The sequence below is a fragment of the Delphinus delphis genome, chromosome 6, assembly GCF_949987515.2.
Source record: "Delphinus delphis chromosome 6, mDelDel1.2, whole genome shotgun sequence".
Taxonomy (NCBI): domain Eukaryota; kingdom Metazoa; phylum Chordata; class Mammalia; order Artiodactyla; family Delphinidae; genus Delphinus; species Delphinus delphis.
Window position 1 is genome coordinate 10,480,449 of NC_082688.1, and position 14,443 is coordinate 10,494,891.

At 50.2% G+C, this 14,443-nt stretch overlaps 2 protein-coding genes across 6 annotated transcripts in view; one reads left to right on the forward strand and one right to left on the reverse strand.

The window, feature by feature from the left end:
- GOLGA1 (golgin A1) overlaps positions 1–5,891 on the forward strand; it is a 52,147-nt gene extending 46,256 nt beyond the window's left edge. For all 4 annotated transcript variants that reach the window (XM_060014161.1, XM_060014162.1, XM_060014165.1 and 1 more), the window contains 4 exons: positions 1,636–1,695; positions 2,254–2,424; positions 2,951–3,037; positions 3,623–5,891. In XM_060014161.1, the coding sequence (XP_059870144.1) occupies positions 1,636–1,695; positions 2,254–2,424; positions 2,951–3,037; positions 3,623–3,703 (399 nt within the window). In that variant the 3' untranslated portion in view covers positions 3,704–5,891. The remainder of the gene's footprint in view (positions 1–1,635; positions 1,696–2,253; positions 2,425–2,950; positions 3,038–3,622) is intronic.
- Positions 5,892–6,499: 608 nt separating this feature from the next.
- Positions 6,500–14,436, reverse strand: ARPC5L (actin related protein 2/3 complex subunit 5 like). Of its 2 annotated transcripts, XM_060014167.1 has the most exons (4): positions 14,155–14,436; positions 9,856–9,927; positions 8,467–8,643; positions 6,500–7,348 (listed from the first exon to the last, which is right to left on the reverse strand). In XM_060014167.1, exons 1-4 carry the CDS (start codon positions 14,302–14,304, stop codon positions 7,286–7,288), a joined length of 462 nt encoding a protein of 153 aa, XP_059870150.1. In that variant the 5' UTR covers positions 14,305–14,436; the 3' UTR covers positions 6,500–7,285. The 2 variants fall into 2 exon arrangements, with proteins under 2 accessions (XP_059870150.1, XP_069396855.1); XM_069540754.1 differs by lacking the exon at positions 6,500–7,348 and having other exon boundaries at positions 8,469–8,643; positions 9,856–9,926; positions 14,036–14,436.
- Positions 14,437–14,443: the final 7 nt, after the last annotated feature.

Here is a 14,443-nt window from a genome sequence, read left to right on the forward strand (position 1 = left end):
CCCTCTGCTCTCCCCCAGCATTCCCTCTCAGCCACAGTGGCCTTGCCTTTCTGTGAATATCAAGCACCCTCCCGCCTCAGGGCCTTTGCACTTGCTGAGCCTTCTGTCTGGAAGATCCTTTCCCCAGTTACCCTCACTTCCTTTATGGTGTCATTTTGTCAGTGAGGCCATCCTGCTACCCTGCCAGCCCTCACCAACAGAACTCCCGGTCCCCTCACCTTGGTTTTTTTTCTCCAGGCCTCTTAATACCTTCTAATACACTGTATATTTGCTTATTGACACTGTTCTCTCTTGAGGGCAGACATTTTTTCTTTTTTTTTTTTTCCCTGCTGTTTCCGCAGCCTCTAGGCCGGTGTAGAGACTCGGTATTCATTGGATAAGTTAATGAATGAGTCAAAACCTAGAAAATCAAGTAACATAAACTAGCAAATGTACTTTTGGGGGAATGCCCGGCTTCACAGTCAAGCAGAGAATACAGATTGGAACGAAACATTACCGTTTTGTCAGTGGGGTGTTGCAGGCAGTGTGACGGGAGCTGGAGGCGCTTTCCCAGCCGTCTCATCCCCAGGGGGCCGTGGCCATACTGCTCTTGAGACGACGAAGCTTATTACAGCTTTGTTTGAAAATGGAAGCTCAGGGAGTTCCCTGGCGGTCCAGTGGTTAGGACTTGGCGCTTGCTCTGACATGGCCCCGGGTTCAGTCCCCGGTCGGGGAACTCAGATCCCACAAGCCATGCAATGTGGCCAAAAAAAAGGTAACTCAGCTACACAAGAAGACATGGGGCATCCCCTAGAGTTACTGTCACATTAAAAGTTATAATTAGCAAAACTATAAAGCTGTGGAAACTCTGATAAATGAAAACTACTATTCAAAATTCTAGCTACTCAGTGCAAGAATGGTGACGTGGACTAGAAGTCCACAGGAAAAACTCATTTTGATATAGTTGTGAGATTTTGGAGAAATTTTTATTTAAAATTTTTTCCCTGTAATGTCGACTACACATTAAATTTTTTCATTGGGAAAACAGAGTTCAGCCTTTCGGGTGGTTAATGGAATGTGTAATAAATTATATTTAAGGCCCATAATACTAATAAGCTCACTAAAAATAAATAAGGAAAATAAAGACATAAAACCCATTGTTGTTGGGTTGTGCCGAAAAACCACGATCTTTAATACTGTTCAAAATAAGTGTTAAAAATTATTATGGTATTTCAGGAGATCAATGGTGATGATGAGAATCATAAATTTTGGCCCAAGTATCCTACTTGGGGATGATAGCACATAAATATCATTCTGAAGGGCAGAATGTACTGTGCAGAGGCATTTCTAGCTACACTGCCTGTGGAGGCGAGCGCCAGAAGCAGTCCTAAGGCCCCAGGCCGGGAGGGGTGGGACGGCACTGCGGCAGTGGCGGGGCCAGGAGAGCAGGGCTGTGCACAGCCTCAGCACGTGGGGGAAGGAGGCCGAGGCAGCAGGTGTGGCAGCGCAAGCTCCTCAGGAGATGAAGCAGGGGCTTCTAACAGGTGTATGGGGACCCAAGGGATTGTCTGTCTGCTCTGTGGTCCTTTGCACTTTAAAGATGGTGAAACGTGCATTTAATGAATGGCCTTTTGTGGGGGTGGGGCTTTGCCTCAGACCATAAAGCAGATGCAGCAGAGGATGCTGGAACTCAAGAAGACTCTGCAGAAGGAGCTGGTGAGTGTCCCCCTTCTCCCCGCTGCCCATGCCCTCCTGCCTCTGTGCTCCTCCTGCCTGATGACACTCCCCCCCCAGGGGACTGCAAGAGGTCTCTGGGAAGTCAGGCTGGTGGGACAGTGGCCCTGCCACCTTGAACGTGCTCCTGGAAAGTGGCTCTGTGACCCCCGGCACGAACCCTCTTTCTCTGAGCCTGTGTGTTGTCTGAGAGGTCAGTGAGGTGACGTATGGCCGTGTGTGAATGGCAGAGGCCAGGCCCAGACGTGGGAGAGCGGCGCCTCTGCCCTGGCTGGGTGCTCACTGCCCCAGGAGACGAGTCCTGATGCGGGTAAAGGAAGTGGCTGAACTTCCCCACATACCTCTCTCCCTCCTCAGCCAGCACCCTGCCTTCTTCAGGTGCTGGTGCTTCCTTCGCAGGTGGGGCCCTTTTCGCCCTACTCTGTGCAGGGTGTGGCAGAGAACTGCAGGTGATCACAGCCAGGGCCAAGTGAATCTCCCCTGTGATTTTCGAACCTGTCTTGAAGGGTTCAATGTAGCATCTTTCCATTGGTTTTTCAGAAAATCAGACCCGATAACGAGCTTTTTGAAGTCCGGGAGAAGCCTGGGCCTGAAATGACAAACATGGCCCCTTCTGTCACGAATAACGCTGACCTGACTGACGCCCGCGAGATCAACTTCGAGTACCTCAAACATGTGGTTTTAAAATTCATGTCCTGTCGCGAATCTGAGGTAAAGGGCTTTTGAGTTGCCCTTTGGGTACTGAGTTCCACCCCAGGGCCTGGTTCATTTGTCCGCGCCCTGCCTGGCTTCCCACCAAATCCATTTCTTTCTTCCTGTCCCCCATTCCGCTTTGACCACCAACGTGAGCACTCAGTCATTTCTCCAGCGGGCACTGACCTGCTGGTTGAGGAGCAAGCAGGGGGCGCCGAGTAGGGAACTGGCTCCTGGGAGGAGATGTGGGTCAGATGCTGAGGCCAGAGTCCAGGGAACTGAATCCGCCCAGCAGTCCTGCCTCCTGCCGAAGAGCAGGTGGCTGTGGTGGTCGTCCTGGTGGTCTCGTCAGTCCCCGAAGTAAAAGGTGGGGGAGGAAAAGAACCAGCAGACCTCAGAACGCCCATCTCCAGCCTCTGCGTGGTCCTTGCTGACCAAGCCTGGAGCGCACGGGAGGAGCAGGACCAGGAGATGCTGCCATGTAGCCCCCTGACCGCCTGATAACTGACCGAGGCCCATGGCAGCAAGATTTGCTTTGTTTCAGGCTTTTCATCTTATAAAAGCTGTGTCAGTGTTGCTGAACTTTTCACAAGAGGAGGAGAACATGCTCAGAGAAACCCTGGAGTATAAGGTAGGGTTTCCTGGTCTGCTGTCCGCCTCCCAAAAAATGTAGTCAGTCATCCCAGCCCTGGCGGGTGAGACCATCCCACAGCTGCATCATTAGCTTGGAAGGTGCTTTTGGTTGATGAACTGGACTCGGGTAGTATTTACCGAGGACATGCTTTGTGCCCACAGGTCTCTGCTGTACTTGACTAACAGGGCCTTGTGTTCTTCTCCAGAGCACGTTCATTGGTATCACCTCATCAACAGCCCCAGGTCTGGCCAGCACCCAGACTTTTTTAAAAAATGAAAAATATTCAAAAAGTACCTGCGTAAATGCTGTAATAGAAAACATTTTAAGGAAACGTTACCTAAATTCCACTCCCTTGTTCCTGTCACCTCAGGTTTTTCTCCTGTCTCCCTCCCATCTTTAGAATGGGCCTTGCAGCCCCGCACACTGGTTACCAGAACCATCGTCTTCACTGCTCTGCTCACAGCCAGAGTTCGGGTGTGTGGAGGGCGGGGGTGGCGGCCCATGGCTGGAGAGGGGCTCTTTCAGCTGCTTCGTACCTAGTCCTGATTCTCATCTCAGGAGCCTTTTCTGTTTCAAACCCAGATGTCGTGGTTTGGGTCCAAGCCAGCTCCCAAGGGCAGCATCCGGCCATCCATCTCCAACCCTCGGATACCATGGTCCTAGGCGGCACCACCCAAGGATGAACCTCCAAGGGCTGACACTTTTTCTGTGAAAAGAACACTGACACACCAGTCTGGGTGGGTTTTTAATCACTGTAACTGCAGTATTTTGTACAAGCATCTGAACATTGTTTACAAGACTTAAGGCCCACTCCTGCAGACTGCTAAGAACCTCAGGAGGTAGCTGATCCTGTTGTTCTGGTCACCAGAGGGTCCTGGCACTACCCACATTTCCACAGTGCTGCTAAAATCCCAGCTCTGGCCAGCACCCATCTGCCCCTGAATCCTCTTTCAAGGTGAGCACTTAAAGCTGAAGCCCTCAGCATGTGTCAGAGAGGAGGCAGCTGATCTATCGTGTGGTGATGACACTGGACATAGACAGCCCTTCAAAATGGTGCCCAGCAGCCCAGACCCACCTAGTTCTGCCACGAAGAGCCAACTCAGTGAGGCTGGCCTTTAAAAACTCCCTTTCCCTTTCAGTATGTTTGGGTTCAGATGAGTTAGAAGCAGCTTTTTAACCCTTCCTCCCAAGGAAACATTATTTCACGTTGTTTCTCAGACCACCGAGAACTTTAGTTGTGTCCGTCTTTAAGGTACTCTGGGGCCAGTGTGGATTAATGAATATGCACCTTTCTGACAGTATCTCATTTTACTGAAGAAAACTAGCAAATGTATAACAAGATCCTTAGTACCAAATACACTTAATTGCCTTTTTAATGAATGTACTTGTCTTGGATAGGTTGCTGGTAAACCATTTTAAACTATTTTTTATAGCTAAAGTTCCTTGCTATTATAAACATGTCTTCTGTATTATAAAATCCATTTAACTGGTGTTCTTAAAGGAAAATCAGAGCATCAAGAGGAAATTATTTCTAAGATTGGGAGCCCTGTCCCTTTGTAATGTCACTAGCATTCTTTGGCATCTGCTTCCCTCTGAAGCAGTGGTGGTGTTTCATTTGTTTAGCTCTTAATTCTGTGTTGTAACACTGAGCAAATGCTAATCACATTTTCTACTGCTAAGGACAGTCTGCTGTATTCAAAGGAAGCAGCAGCTGTCCCTCTCCCCAGTCTTGACCAAAACGTTGGAGGGTGGACTGCCTTGTAAGTGGAGCCACCGTCTCTCCCTGTCACCCTACCCCCAAATATTTAAGATGACACTACATTCATGTATGGCAACCAGGCAGCCCCTAGCTGGCTGCAGTACTTGATAGCATGCAAATGGCTCTGGAACTGACTGATAAAAACTTGTATTAGTTATCATTATAAAGAAAAGGGAATGTGCTTGCCCTGGATAAGGCACACTATCAAATCTAAAGGGAAACCATATATTGAGTTATAGTTTGATGAAAGTTTTATTGGTTAAATAAAAAACTGAATAACTGGAGCTCCTAAATTTATCATCAGTTATCCAATGATGTAAAGTTATGTTTCTCAACTATGTTTAGGGTTAAAATAAAGTATATCTCACAGGGAAACAAGGATTTGCAATTAACATAAGACAGTTCCGTGGACCTAGAAGTACCAAGCAAGGGCAGCATCACCCTCGTCCCCACTTGGGCTCTCTGCCATCCAAGTGACCCATTCTCCGGTTACCTACCTCCTCCTATGGCTCCCCCTGCAGATGTCTCACCTGTGTTTAGAATGCTGTTTTCCATTTATCTGGTGGGGACACAAAACAGGAGTCCCTTCTGTTCCATAATTTTGATGAATAGGAGGTAGCTCTTCCAGCTCTTCCAGGAAAGAATCCCTAAGATTGGGTAGTTCAGGGCTTGCTAGAGGCGACTACCACACAGCCGTGGGAGCCCCGCCCGACTCCCCAGTGGCTTCTCCAGCCCTCGAGCTGGTCTCACCCACCACCCACGTTCGCCGGCCATTTTAGGCGTCGTTGGTTGTGGGGCCCCTCACTAAGTCTGTACTTGCACAGGGAGGATTCACTCTGATCAGGCTTTCCTCCTGCATGTTGAATTTCCTTCAGCTTTAAGAAGAGCGGAGTAAATGTTCTAAGTGATTTGATGCACTTTTACTTGTATAAAAAGTTCTGTGATAGAGACAGTATATATAGTCCTTTATATGAGCATTGGATCTTGATCTCACCCTCCATGTTGTACACAGGGAGATTGTATTATCTAAAACTGCTGTAGAAAATTCACTTGTGGTGCAATACACTTTTGATTAAAGCTCTTCAATCCAGAGGCAGTGGATTTACTTGATATAGTTTGGTGTGTCAGTATTTCTTTAACTTGTTAAATTTAGTACATTGTGTCTCACATTTAAAACTCCAAGGCCAAGTTCAAGGCCTGTAGAACACTAGTCTTCCAGGAAGCACCTCCCCAGATTAGGTTTGGGTGAGTAAACATTACATGTAATTTAATGAAGCCAGCAGCCCAGTCCTACCTCCCAGGAAGGGTGGGGTTCTGCAGAGGAGTTGGGAGGATTGTCACTTTGGTCAACCTCCATCTCCAAGGCCCACATGACTGGGAAGAGCTTCAGGGACATGAATGGGGTCCCTACCTTTAGCAAACTGCAGTTACGTGTGCCAAAAGGGAAAGAAAGAAAAGCATCTCTGCTCTTCAGAGAGGCCCCGTTGTTAGTGGTTACAGGGAACAAAATGTTCCTTTTATATCTATAGGCTGATTGCTACCTGTTTCTGCCTCTTAACCGTTTAAAGAAAACAACATCACGGTGTTCCTGCTGAACAGCCGAACCCAGCGTCAGGAGGTGGTGCCTGGGCCCGTCTAAGCCCGCTCCCAAAAGACTCCAAGTGCAGTCACACAAACTGAAGACTTTTAAAGCTTAGGTCAATTATTGAATGTTTGGCACTTTATTAAATAAGCTCCAAAACTACACACAAATGAAAGAAGTAAAAACAATAAATAGTTATTCAGCAAAACAGCTCTCTGTAGCAGCCAGCAGCACTGCAGCCCAGGCCTGAGGTACTGCTGTGGCAGGAGGGCTGGAATGCCACGCTCGCTCCCATGGCTCGGCGGGGACACACGTCTACCCCCTCCATTCCAGTTTCCAGAACAGGCGACCTCTCATTCATTACCATCCATTACCCATTTCTTTTATATACATGAAACACACTGCAGAGTATATACTAATAAGCCAAGAGCTTTATTGATGCAGCAGGCACTTTACAATGAACCCAAGAGAGCCCGCCTTCTTTGGGAGGTCGGGATGTCTGTACAGACCCTTGGGGGTTTTCCACTTCAACAAAAACCAAGCTCTCCCTTTTTTACCACACCCCTTGAATCTGCACCTGCCCAAGTCATCCTTCCCCGCTTTTACACAGGCAGTGCACACAGGTACACCTGACCAATGCGGGCCAGCCACTCTGGTAGACAGTCACAATGTCAGTTCTGCATTACTTGTGGACAAAGGCATAGACTATCAGATCCTGCAAAGGATTTAGGAAACAGTAAGACGATTTCTCCCTCCACCTTGAAAATAAAATACACTTTAGCGGATGCATGTCCTGAAATAGTTTACTTGGGAGTTCTGAGGAAGATGGTCCATTGTCAATCCCTTCTTCAACAGCCTGTGCATCCAAAATTCTTCTCAAGGTAACATGAGTCTTTTGTTTTTTTTAAACAGTCTTTCTTGCTGTAAGAACTCTTATAATGGAGCCTAGTCCTCCTACTGCTAATGCCTGTAGGGGCAGGAAAAGAAAAGGTGTCAGTTGAGACTTGGTTGGACAAGGGGAGCCTAGCTTGCCAGGGAAGATGGGACCATGCGCTCCTGACCATGTCATAGACCTTCTGAAAAAGGATTCCCACGAGAGCATGGTTAAGAGGTGCCAACAGGGTCCACATTCAAGGGATGGGGCCCTGTCCTGGAACAAAGGGTTCCCAAGAGCTGCTAGCTCTTGAGGCAGAATTGGGCTTGAGAACATTGTTACCAAGCTCACACAGAGACCCCCAGTTTCCCTTTGACAAGCTCATCATGTCCCAGCCTATAGGCACAGCCGTAGGCACTTAAACAAACACTAGCCCATTAGAGCTGAAACATCAACAGGGCTGAGCACCCAGTTGCCTTAAAGGGACCAGAGAGCCTGGCCTCCATACCACTCAGTTCCCCTGAGCCCCACGACCACCTCCACCCACTAAGCCTAGGAGCTCACCTTCTGGCAGAGCACACCCACCAGCAGGACCAAAGGCCACAGCCCAGCCCCAGGCTGCCCAAGTGACCGATCCCTCAGTAAGGGCCACTCCCTTAAAACTCAACAGAGCCTTTCAGGAAGGACACAGGCTTGATGAAAGGCCCTGCTCTTATACTGACCCAAGCAAAGGACAGGCTTTTCATGCTTCAGGTGGATGAAGGCCCTGTTAAAGACACTGCCAAGGTATCTGCCACTGCCCCCTTGGGCCTGGTGAGGCTGAGGCTGGAGCAGGAAGCTCTCAGAGCTAATGGGAGGGCTCAGCCTGAATCTAAGACCCACAACCACCACCTCCACAAGCCCAAAGAAAGTATTACGAAGTCCCAGCCACCAGCAAGCCTGCCTCTACCTTACCACGCCAAGTCACCTGCCCTCATGCCTGCCCGGCACAAACCAGCAGCTAAAGCAACGGCGATTATCAGAGACGGCAGATCCCTACCAGGTGCTTCCCTGGGAGAGGTTAAGTGCTCAGATGTCCCAGGTTGCTTGAGGCATGGCCCCTTATTCTCACATGCCTATCAGACTGTCCTTTGTTTGTTTGGGATGGCCTGGCCTGCTGATTTGAACCCTGGGGTTGGGGTGACTCAGTGGGCTGCCTGATGTTCACATACCTTTTCATGCCACTGGAGTAACACTGCACTGCTATTTTCTGTGGGCTTCTCAAACCCTTTATAAATGTACTTCATGAGCAAGTCAATGCCATTTCTGTCCAGTGACTGCACAGCCTGCTCAATTTCGCTGCTCTTAAAATTTGTAAGCACTTTCAGCACCACGCCCTGGGCCCGTTCCTACAGAGGAAAGAGAAAGGGAGTGAGGCCTAGAGCCATGGCCCAGGCATATCCACATCCTGCACTGCAGGCTCAGAAACACCAAACCAAGTAGTCAGAACTCATTAGAAACACTGCCCAATTTCTAATTCATTTGGAATGCTTAAGTGAAATTCTTTTATTGATTTAAGTTTCAAAGTATCCCAAAGTATTCAAAGCCAGTAATTTATTCCACTTATTTTGGGGGAAATAAGCGGTTTCCTGGGGAGAAGCATCCCTATTTCTGATGACACCAGCAAGGCCTTAAAACTCTACAGAATCATGGGCTTCCCTGGTGGTGCAGTGGTTGAGAGTCCGCCTGCCGATGCAGGGGACACGGGTTCGTGCCCCGGTCCGGGAGGATCCCACATGCCGCGGAGCGGCTGGGCCCATGAGCCATGGCCGCTGAGCCTGCGCATCCGGAGCCTGTGGTCCGCAACGGGAGAGGCCACAACGGTGAGAGGCCCGTGTACCGCAAAAAAAAAATAAAATAAAATAAAAACAACTCTACAGGATCATAACTATGGAGATTAAAAAAAACCAGGTCTACTTGGCTGCACCTTCTGTCTGCGCTCACCCTCAATGGAACAAAGGGGCCATTTTCCTCCGTGTTTGACAGGTGCAGCCATTTATATCAAGATGCCATCAAAAAAAAAAAGTGGCATCACAAGATGGCAAAACCCCAGCTCCAAAGAGACCCTTTCCCTGGACCAAATTTTAGACAGTCTCAGTGATGAGCTTTTAGACAACGTAACCGATACAGTCTGCACAACCGTATGGTCTCACCTAGTTTTTACGAGGCAGGAAATCATAAAAGCACTGAAAATCCTTATGCAAATAAAGCTTATTCAATAGCTTATAAAAGCATAACCACTGCTAAGTCCCACATGGCAAGCTAATTTATAACTCTGCTCATCAGGAAGGGCTGGGCTGACTTCTCACCCCATGAGGCCTCGGGGAGGAGTGAACGTTTCTTTGGGGAGCGTTTACTATGAACACTGACAGCTTTGGGTGTTAGGAGCGCCAGGAGGCTTCCGTGGAAACACTGCCCGGTGCCAACTCACTTCCTTGGTAGATACTCACCGATGCAGAGATGAAACAGATGCTGTCCAGAGTCCCAGGGAGCTCACACTGGACAACCACAGCCCTGGTCCCAACACCCACCCAGCAGAGCTGCAGTTCAACCCCCTTTACCTTCACAGCTTGATTCTTGGTGTTGACGGGAGAGTTCCGCAAGGCTGCATGAAACGCCCGAAGCATGTCCCCTGTGCATCAGCACCAGTTAAGGATGGCTAGGCTCTAGCATGTTCATGCTTTTATTAACGAACTCATTTCAAAAAGAGCTCAAGAGAGTGGAGTCAAATGGCATCTATCCACATCCACCCGCCTCCCACTGTGGCCTCCCGGTGGGCACAGCCAATTCAGAGGGTAGCCTACAGGCTCTCCTGAGCCACATGGAGGGTGGGTGGGGCATCTCTGCCAAACCTGCAAACCCCTCCTCTGCCGGCCCCAAAACCTTGCCCTTCAAAGCAAGTTTGGACACGGACTCGCTCCCTCCCGGGAAGGGAGTAGCAAAGCAACCGCCCCCGCAGGGTAACTTGCAGCAAAATCTGACTGAGCTGATGTGCACTTACTTGGCACCCTATCTGCCCTACTGGACCCTCACGACCACCGAGTAAGGTTATCATTTTCATCTTCTCATTCTCAAAAGGGAAGAACAAAGGCACAAATGGAGGTCTCCTAACTCTTAATCCAATGTTTTCTATCAGTTAAACTATTAAAGAAATTAAGATGTGCTAAAACTTTTATCCTCCAAGACCTACCCAAGTCAGTGAGGTCCCAACTGGGGAAATTTAACAATCTAAAAGAACCTTTTGCCAACAAAATGCATCAATCCTCCCCTCCTTGCTCCCCAAACCTTAGCTGGAGTCCTGACATAATCTTTGCTGAGCTCTGAATAGCCAGTGCTCAAAAGAAAATTACAATCTGGGTTAGGTCCCCAAAGGTGACACCTATTTTAAACTGAATTACATCAGTTGACTTTCATTTCCTCATCTGAAACACTGGCTTCAGCCAAAAAGCTTCAAAAATAGAACAAGAAATGGCTTCCGCCCAATCGGGTCTCTACTCCTGTTCATGCAGCGATACCCATGTGTGAACAGCCAGAACCTCCCAAGCAAAGCCGAGTCCCTGGTCTTCCCTAGTGTGGCCTCCATCTTGACTGAGCTGGGCCCACACACCCAGGGAGCCACCCCTGTGGAGCTCCCTAGCACCCTGCTGGGCTCTGATCCACCTTCCAATCTGAGAGGCAGCCCACTCTCCCACACCCCTGTATCTGTCAGCTTTGGAATTCCTTTTTCCCAGCCTGGTTAGGGCCAGTGTGATATCAGCCACTGATAATTTCTACCTCAGAACTCTTTTCGAATTTGACATCCCAGAGCAATAGGCAGAGTCCCAGAGGCTTCAGAGGAAACGAAGGCTGGCGCTCGCTCTTCACTAACCAGCACGGTTGGGAAACAAAATATTTCAGAAGATGAATGGGTAAGGGTAGGATAACTAGTCCACAGGGGCAAAAAGAGTCACTGCTTTAGAGTTAATCTCTCTGCAGCACCCCTCTACCAAACATTCACTATAGGTGTTGATAGGTAGGGGGCCTTCAGCAGCTGGGGAGAACTGGGGAGTAGGGAGGGGCATACCATTTATCAAGCTGGCCTGTCTCAGCTGGTTTTAGGCCCTTCCAGAGAACAGGCTGTGGAGGCCAAGGAACCGTGCCCAGCCCCTGGTCTCCTCTAGATCAGGGTTTCTCAACCACAGCACTACGACTGACATTTTAGACCAGATGACTGATGTGGGGTCTGTCCTGTGCATGCATGGTACAATATTTAGCAGCATCTCTGGCCTCTATGCACTAGATTCCAGTAGCACTCCCTCCCACCCCCCAAGTTGTGACAAACAAAGTATCTCCAAACATCGACAAATTTCCTCAAGGGGAGGAGACTGCAAAGTCATTCAAAACTACTGCTCTGGACAGATCCCCTCCAGAGGACCAGAAGGTGCCTCAGCAAGGAAGAAAAGGAGCCAATTCTTTAAAATCCCTACAAGGTCTCAGATCCTGTGCCCAGGTGTTTTCACATGTCATCTCATCACTGCTAACAGCTCTTTGTGACAAGAATCATTATTCTGATTTTAAAGGCAATGAATCTGAGGCTCAGAGAAGGGAAATGATGTGTTCAAGGTCACAAAGCTAAGCTGTCCAGCTGGCCTTCAAACCCAAGGATGCCTGACTCCAAAGCCAAGCTCTTTCTACAATCCCCTGCTGCCACTCCACCCACAGGCCCAAGGTGCATGTCCAGGACACTTACTGTATGTCTAGCACTGTGCTAAAGCCTTCTGGGATGTTGTCAAGTAATGGTCCCATGGAACCTATAAGCCCAGCTTGGTTCTCCTCCTTTTAACACAGGAGGATACTGAGGTTCAGAGAGTGTAAGTGACCTATTCAAAGTCACACAGCTATAGAAGACTGAGTTGGGTCTGTGTGGATGCACAGCCCACGCTCTATTTCATGTGTGTGATCTCCCACCATGACTCGCTTCCCTATACAGTACTAGGACAGGCCCACTCCCTACATCCCCTCACTCCAATCAACCAACCCCTATCCCTACTCCCCTCGCCTCTGTTCTAAGACTCCTAGAAGCCCTTTCTATAGTTTAATAATCTAACATAAATCCAAGACCTGGCACATGGTAGGGACTCAGCAAATATTAGCTCCTTCCTCCTTCCTTCCTGGGCCCCACATTTGCCAGGATTTCAGTTCTCATTTGCTAACCTCCCCTTCCCCAATCCCAAGAGGTACACTCTCCATGGTAACAAGGTTTCTGACACTGTCATTAGTGGAGGAACTACCATCCCCTGATGTGCTAAGCCTAGGTCTCCAAGCAGCCTCAAGGAACCTATCATGTGAGGAGCGTACCAAGAGATGACCTTCAACAAGTCTCTGCAGCACCAAGACCAAGACAGCAGATAACCGGACCTTGCCCTCCCCTTTTGTGGATGGTCTGGGCCACAGGCCTGACGCTGGAGTCCTTTCAGCAATGCCTGCCCATGAGCCAGGTTCTACACCAGACTGCAGAATCAACCTTCCCTCATGGGGGCCCTTCTCATGGCCCCATTTCACCAATGGGGTAAGCAGGGTGACCCTGATGGGGCAGGAAATACACGTTTGAATCACCACCTTTGAAAACACATTTCTGTTCAAACAAAGAAAGTCTGCAGGTTTTTGTTTCAAAGGCACATTGGAGGAACACTGTAGGACTCCTCCCAAGGCAGTCTATGGGCTCGACTTCCCAAGCTGAGTCAACTGATTAAACACCCAGAACCTGATTTATATACAGTACAGCATGAACCTCCAACCCTGCCCTGGCCAGTGCGGGGGAGGGGTAGGCACTTCCTGTAACACCATTTGAATCAAGAAAAATCCTTCCTGTGAGAATAAGTCAGTTTCCTGTGCTCAAACTGCTAAGGGACCAAGCAGGCTGTGACAGCCAACTCTATTTTTAATCTTGTTTTCTAAATGCTTGTTTTCTGTGACCACAGAACAGTCATTTCCAGTCGTGGGGCTCTACTTTTACATCTCACTTTATGCTGCCTGTTTTTTCTTAGCTCTAAACGACTAGTTTTTTCCACTGCTTCCTGCACAAGAAGCCTATGCGGGGGTGGGGGGGCAAAACTCACTTGTTGAACGTGGCTGAGACCATCGAGGTCCAAAGCCCAATGAATGGTCATAACTAAGAATAGATGAGGAAGAGTGGCATTAAGCCGCAGGGTCAGAATGATTCTGGGGTGGGAGGTGCGATCTCAAACCTCAGGGCTGGACTAAGGCTGCAGCCTTGGCTCCCCCCATGGGGACTTTCTTCCCCGCAGCCATCCACCCACCTATTTTCAGGTGGTGCTGCAATCCGGCCCGAGAGGACTGTGCCTGGGAGCCGCCCTGGCCGCTCAATTACTCAGCGGTGGCTCACCTCGGCGCCTCCCGCCGATCATGCCCGAGTATAGCCCCGTTTCCCGCATGGGAGGGATGGAGTGATCGGGCGCCCAAGGAAGGGCCAGCCTGAGGGCGTGGGGAGGCAAGGGGGAAGAAAGGGGAGAGGTCTCGTGCAAGAGTGAGGGGCCTACGAGCCGGAGGCCCCTCCGGCACGCTCCTGGGGCCGCCGAGCAGGCCGGCCCACCAGGATCCGGGGGCCGCGTGGGGCCGCGCTTTTGAGGGAGGCTCCGAGGGCTCGGGCCGGGGACAAGGAGAGTGGGGAGGCCGGGTCAGAGGGAAGTGGGGATGCGTGGCCCGAGGAGAGCCAGGTCGGAAGGGAGTCGGGAGACTGACCTGAGAGGTCCGGGGCTGAGAGGAGTGGGGAGGTCGGCCTGAAGGGCCGGAGCCGGGGATGAGGGAAGTGGGAAGGCCGGGCCAAAGGGGAGTCCGGGCCGCCGCGCGGGAGAAGGATATTGCCGCAGGAGCCCGTCCACCTCGCTAGGATCCGGGCCTGGCTCGGCCGCCGCCGCCGCCGCCTCCTCCTGTTCGTCCACGAATTTGTTCTCGTCAAATTCGTCGATGTCCACCCGACGGAAGCGCGAGGACAGCGTGTTCCGGGCCATGGCGGGGGCTCGGCGCCCGCTCGTGCAGCTACGCTCCGGGTAAGACCTCCACTCCACTCCGCTCGGAACCGGCTCCGGCTCGGGGGCGGGAAGCTGCCACCCGGCACCTCCTCCACCTCCTCCGCGCGCAGCCGCCGCC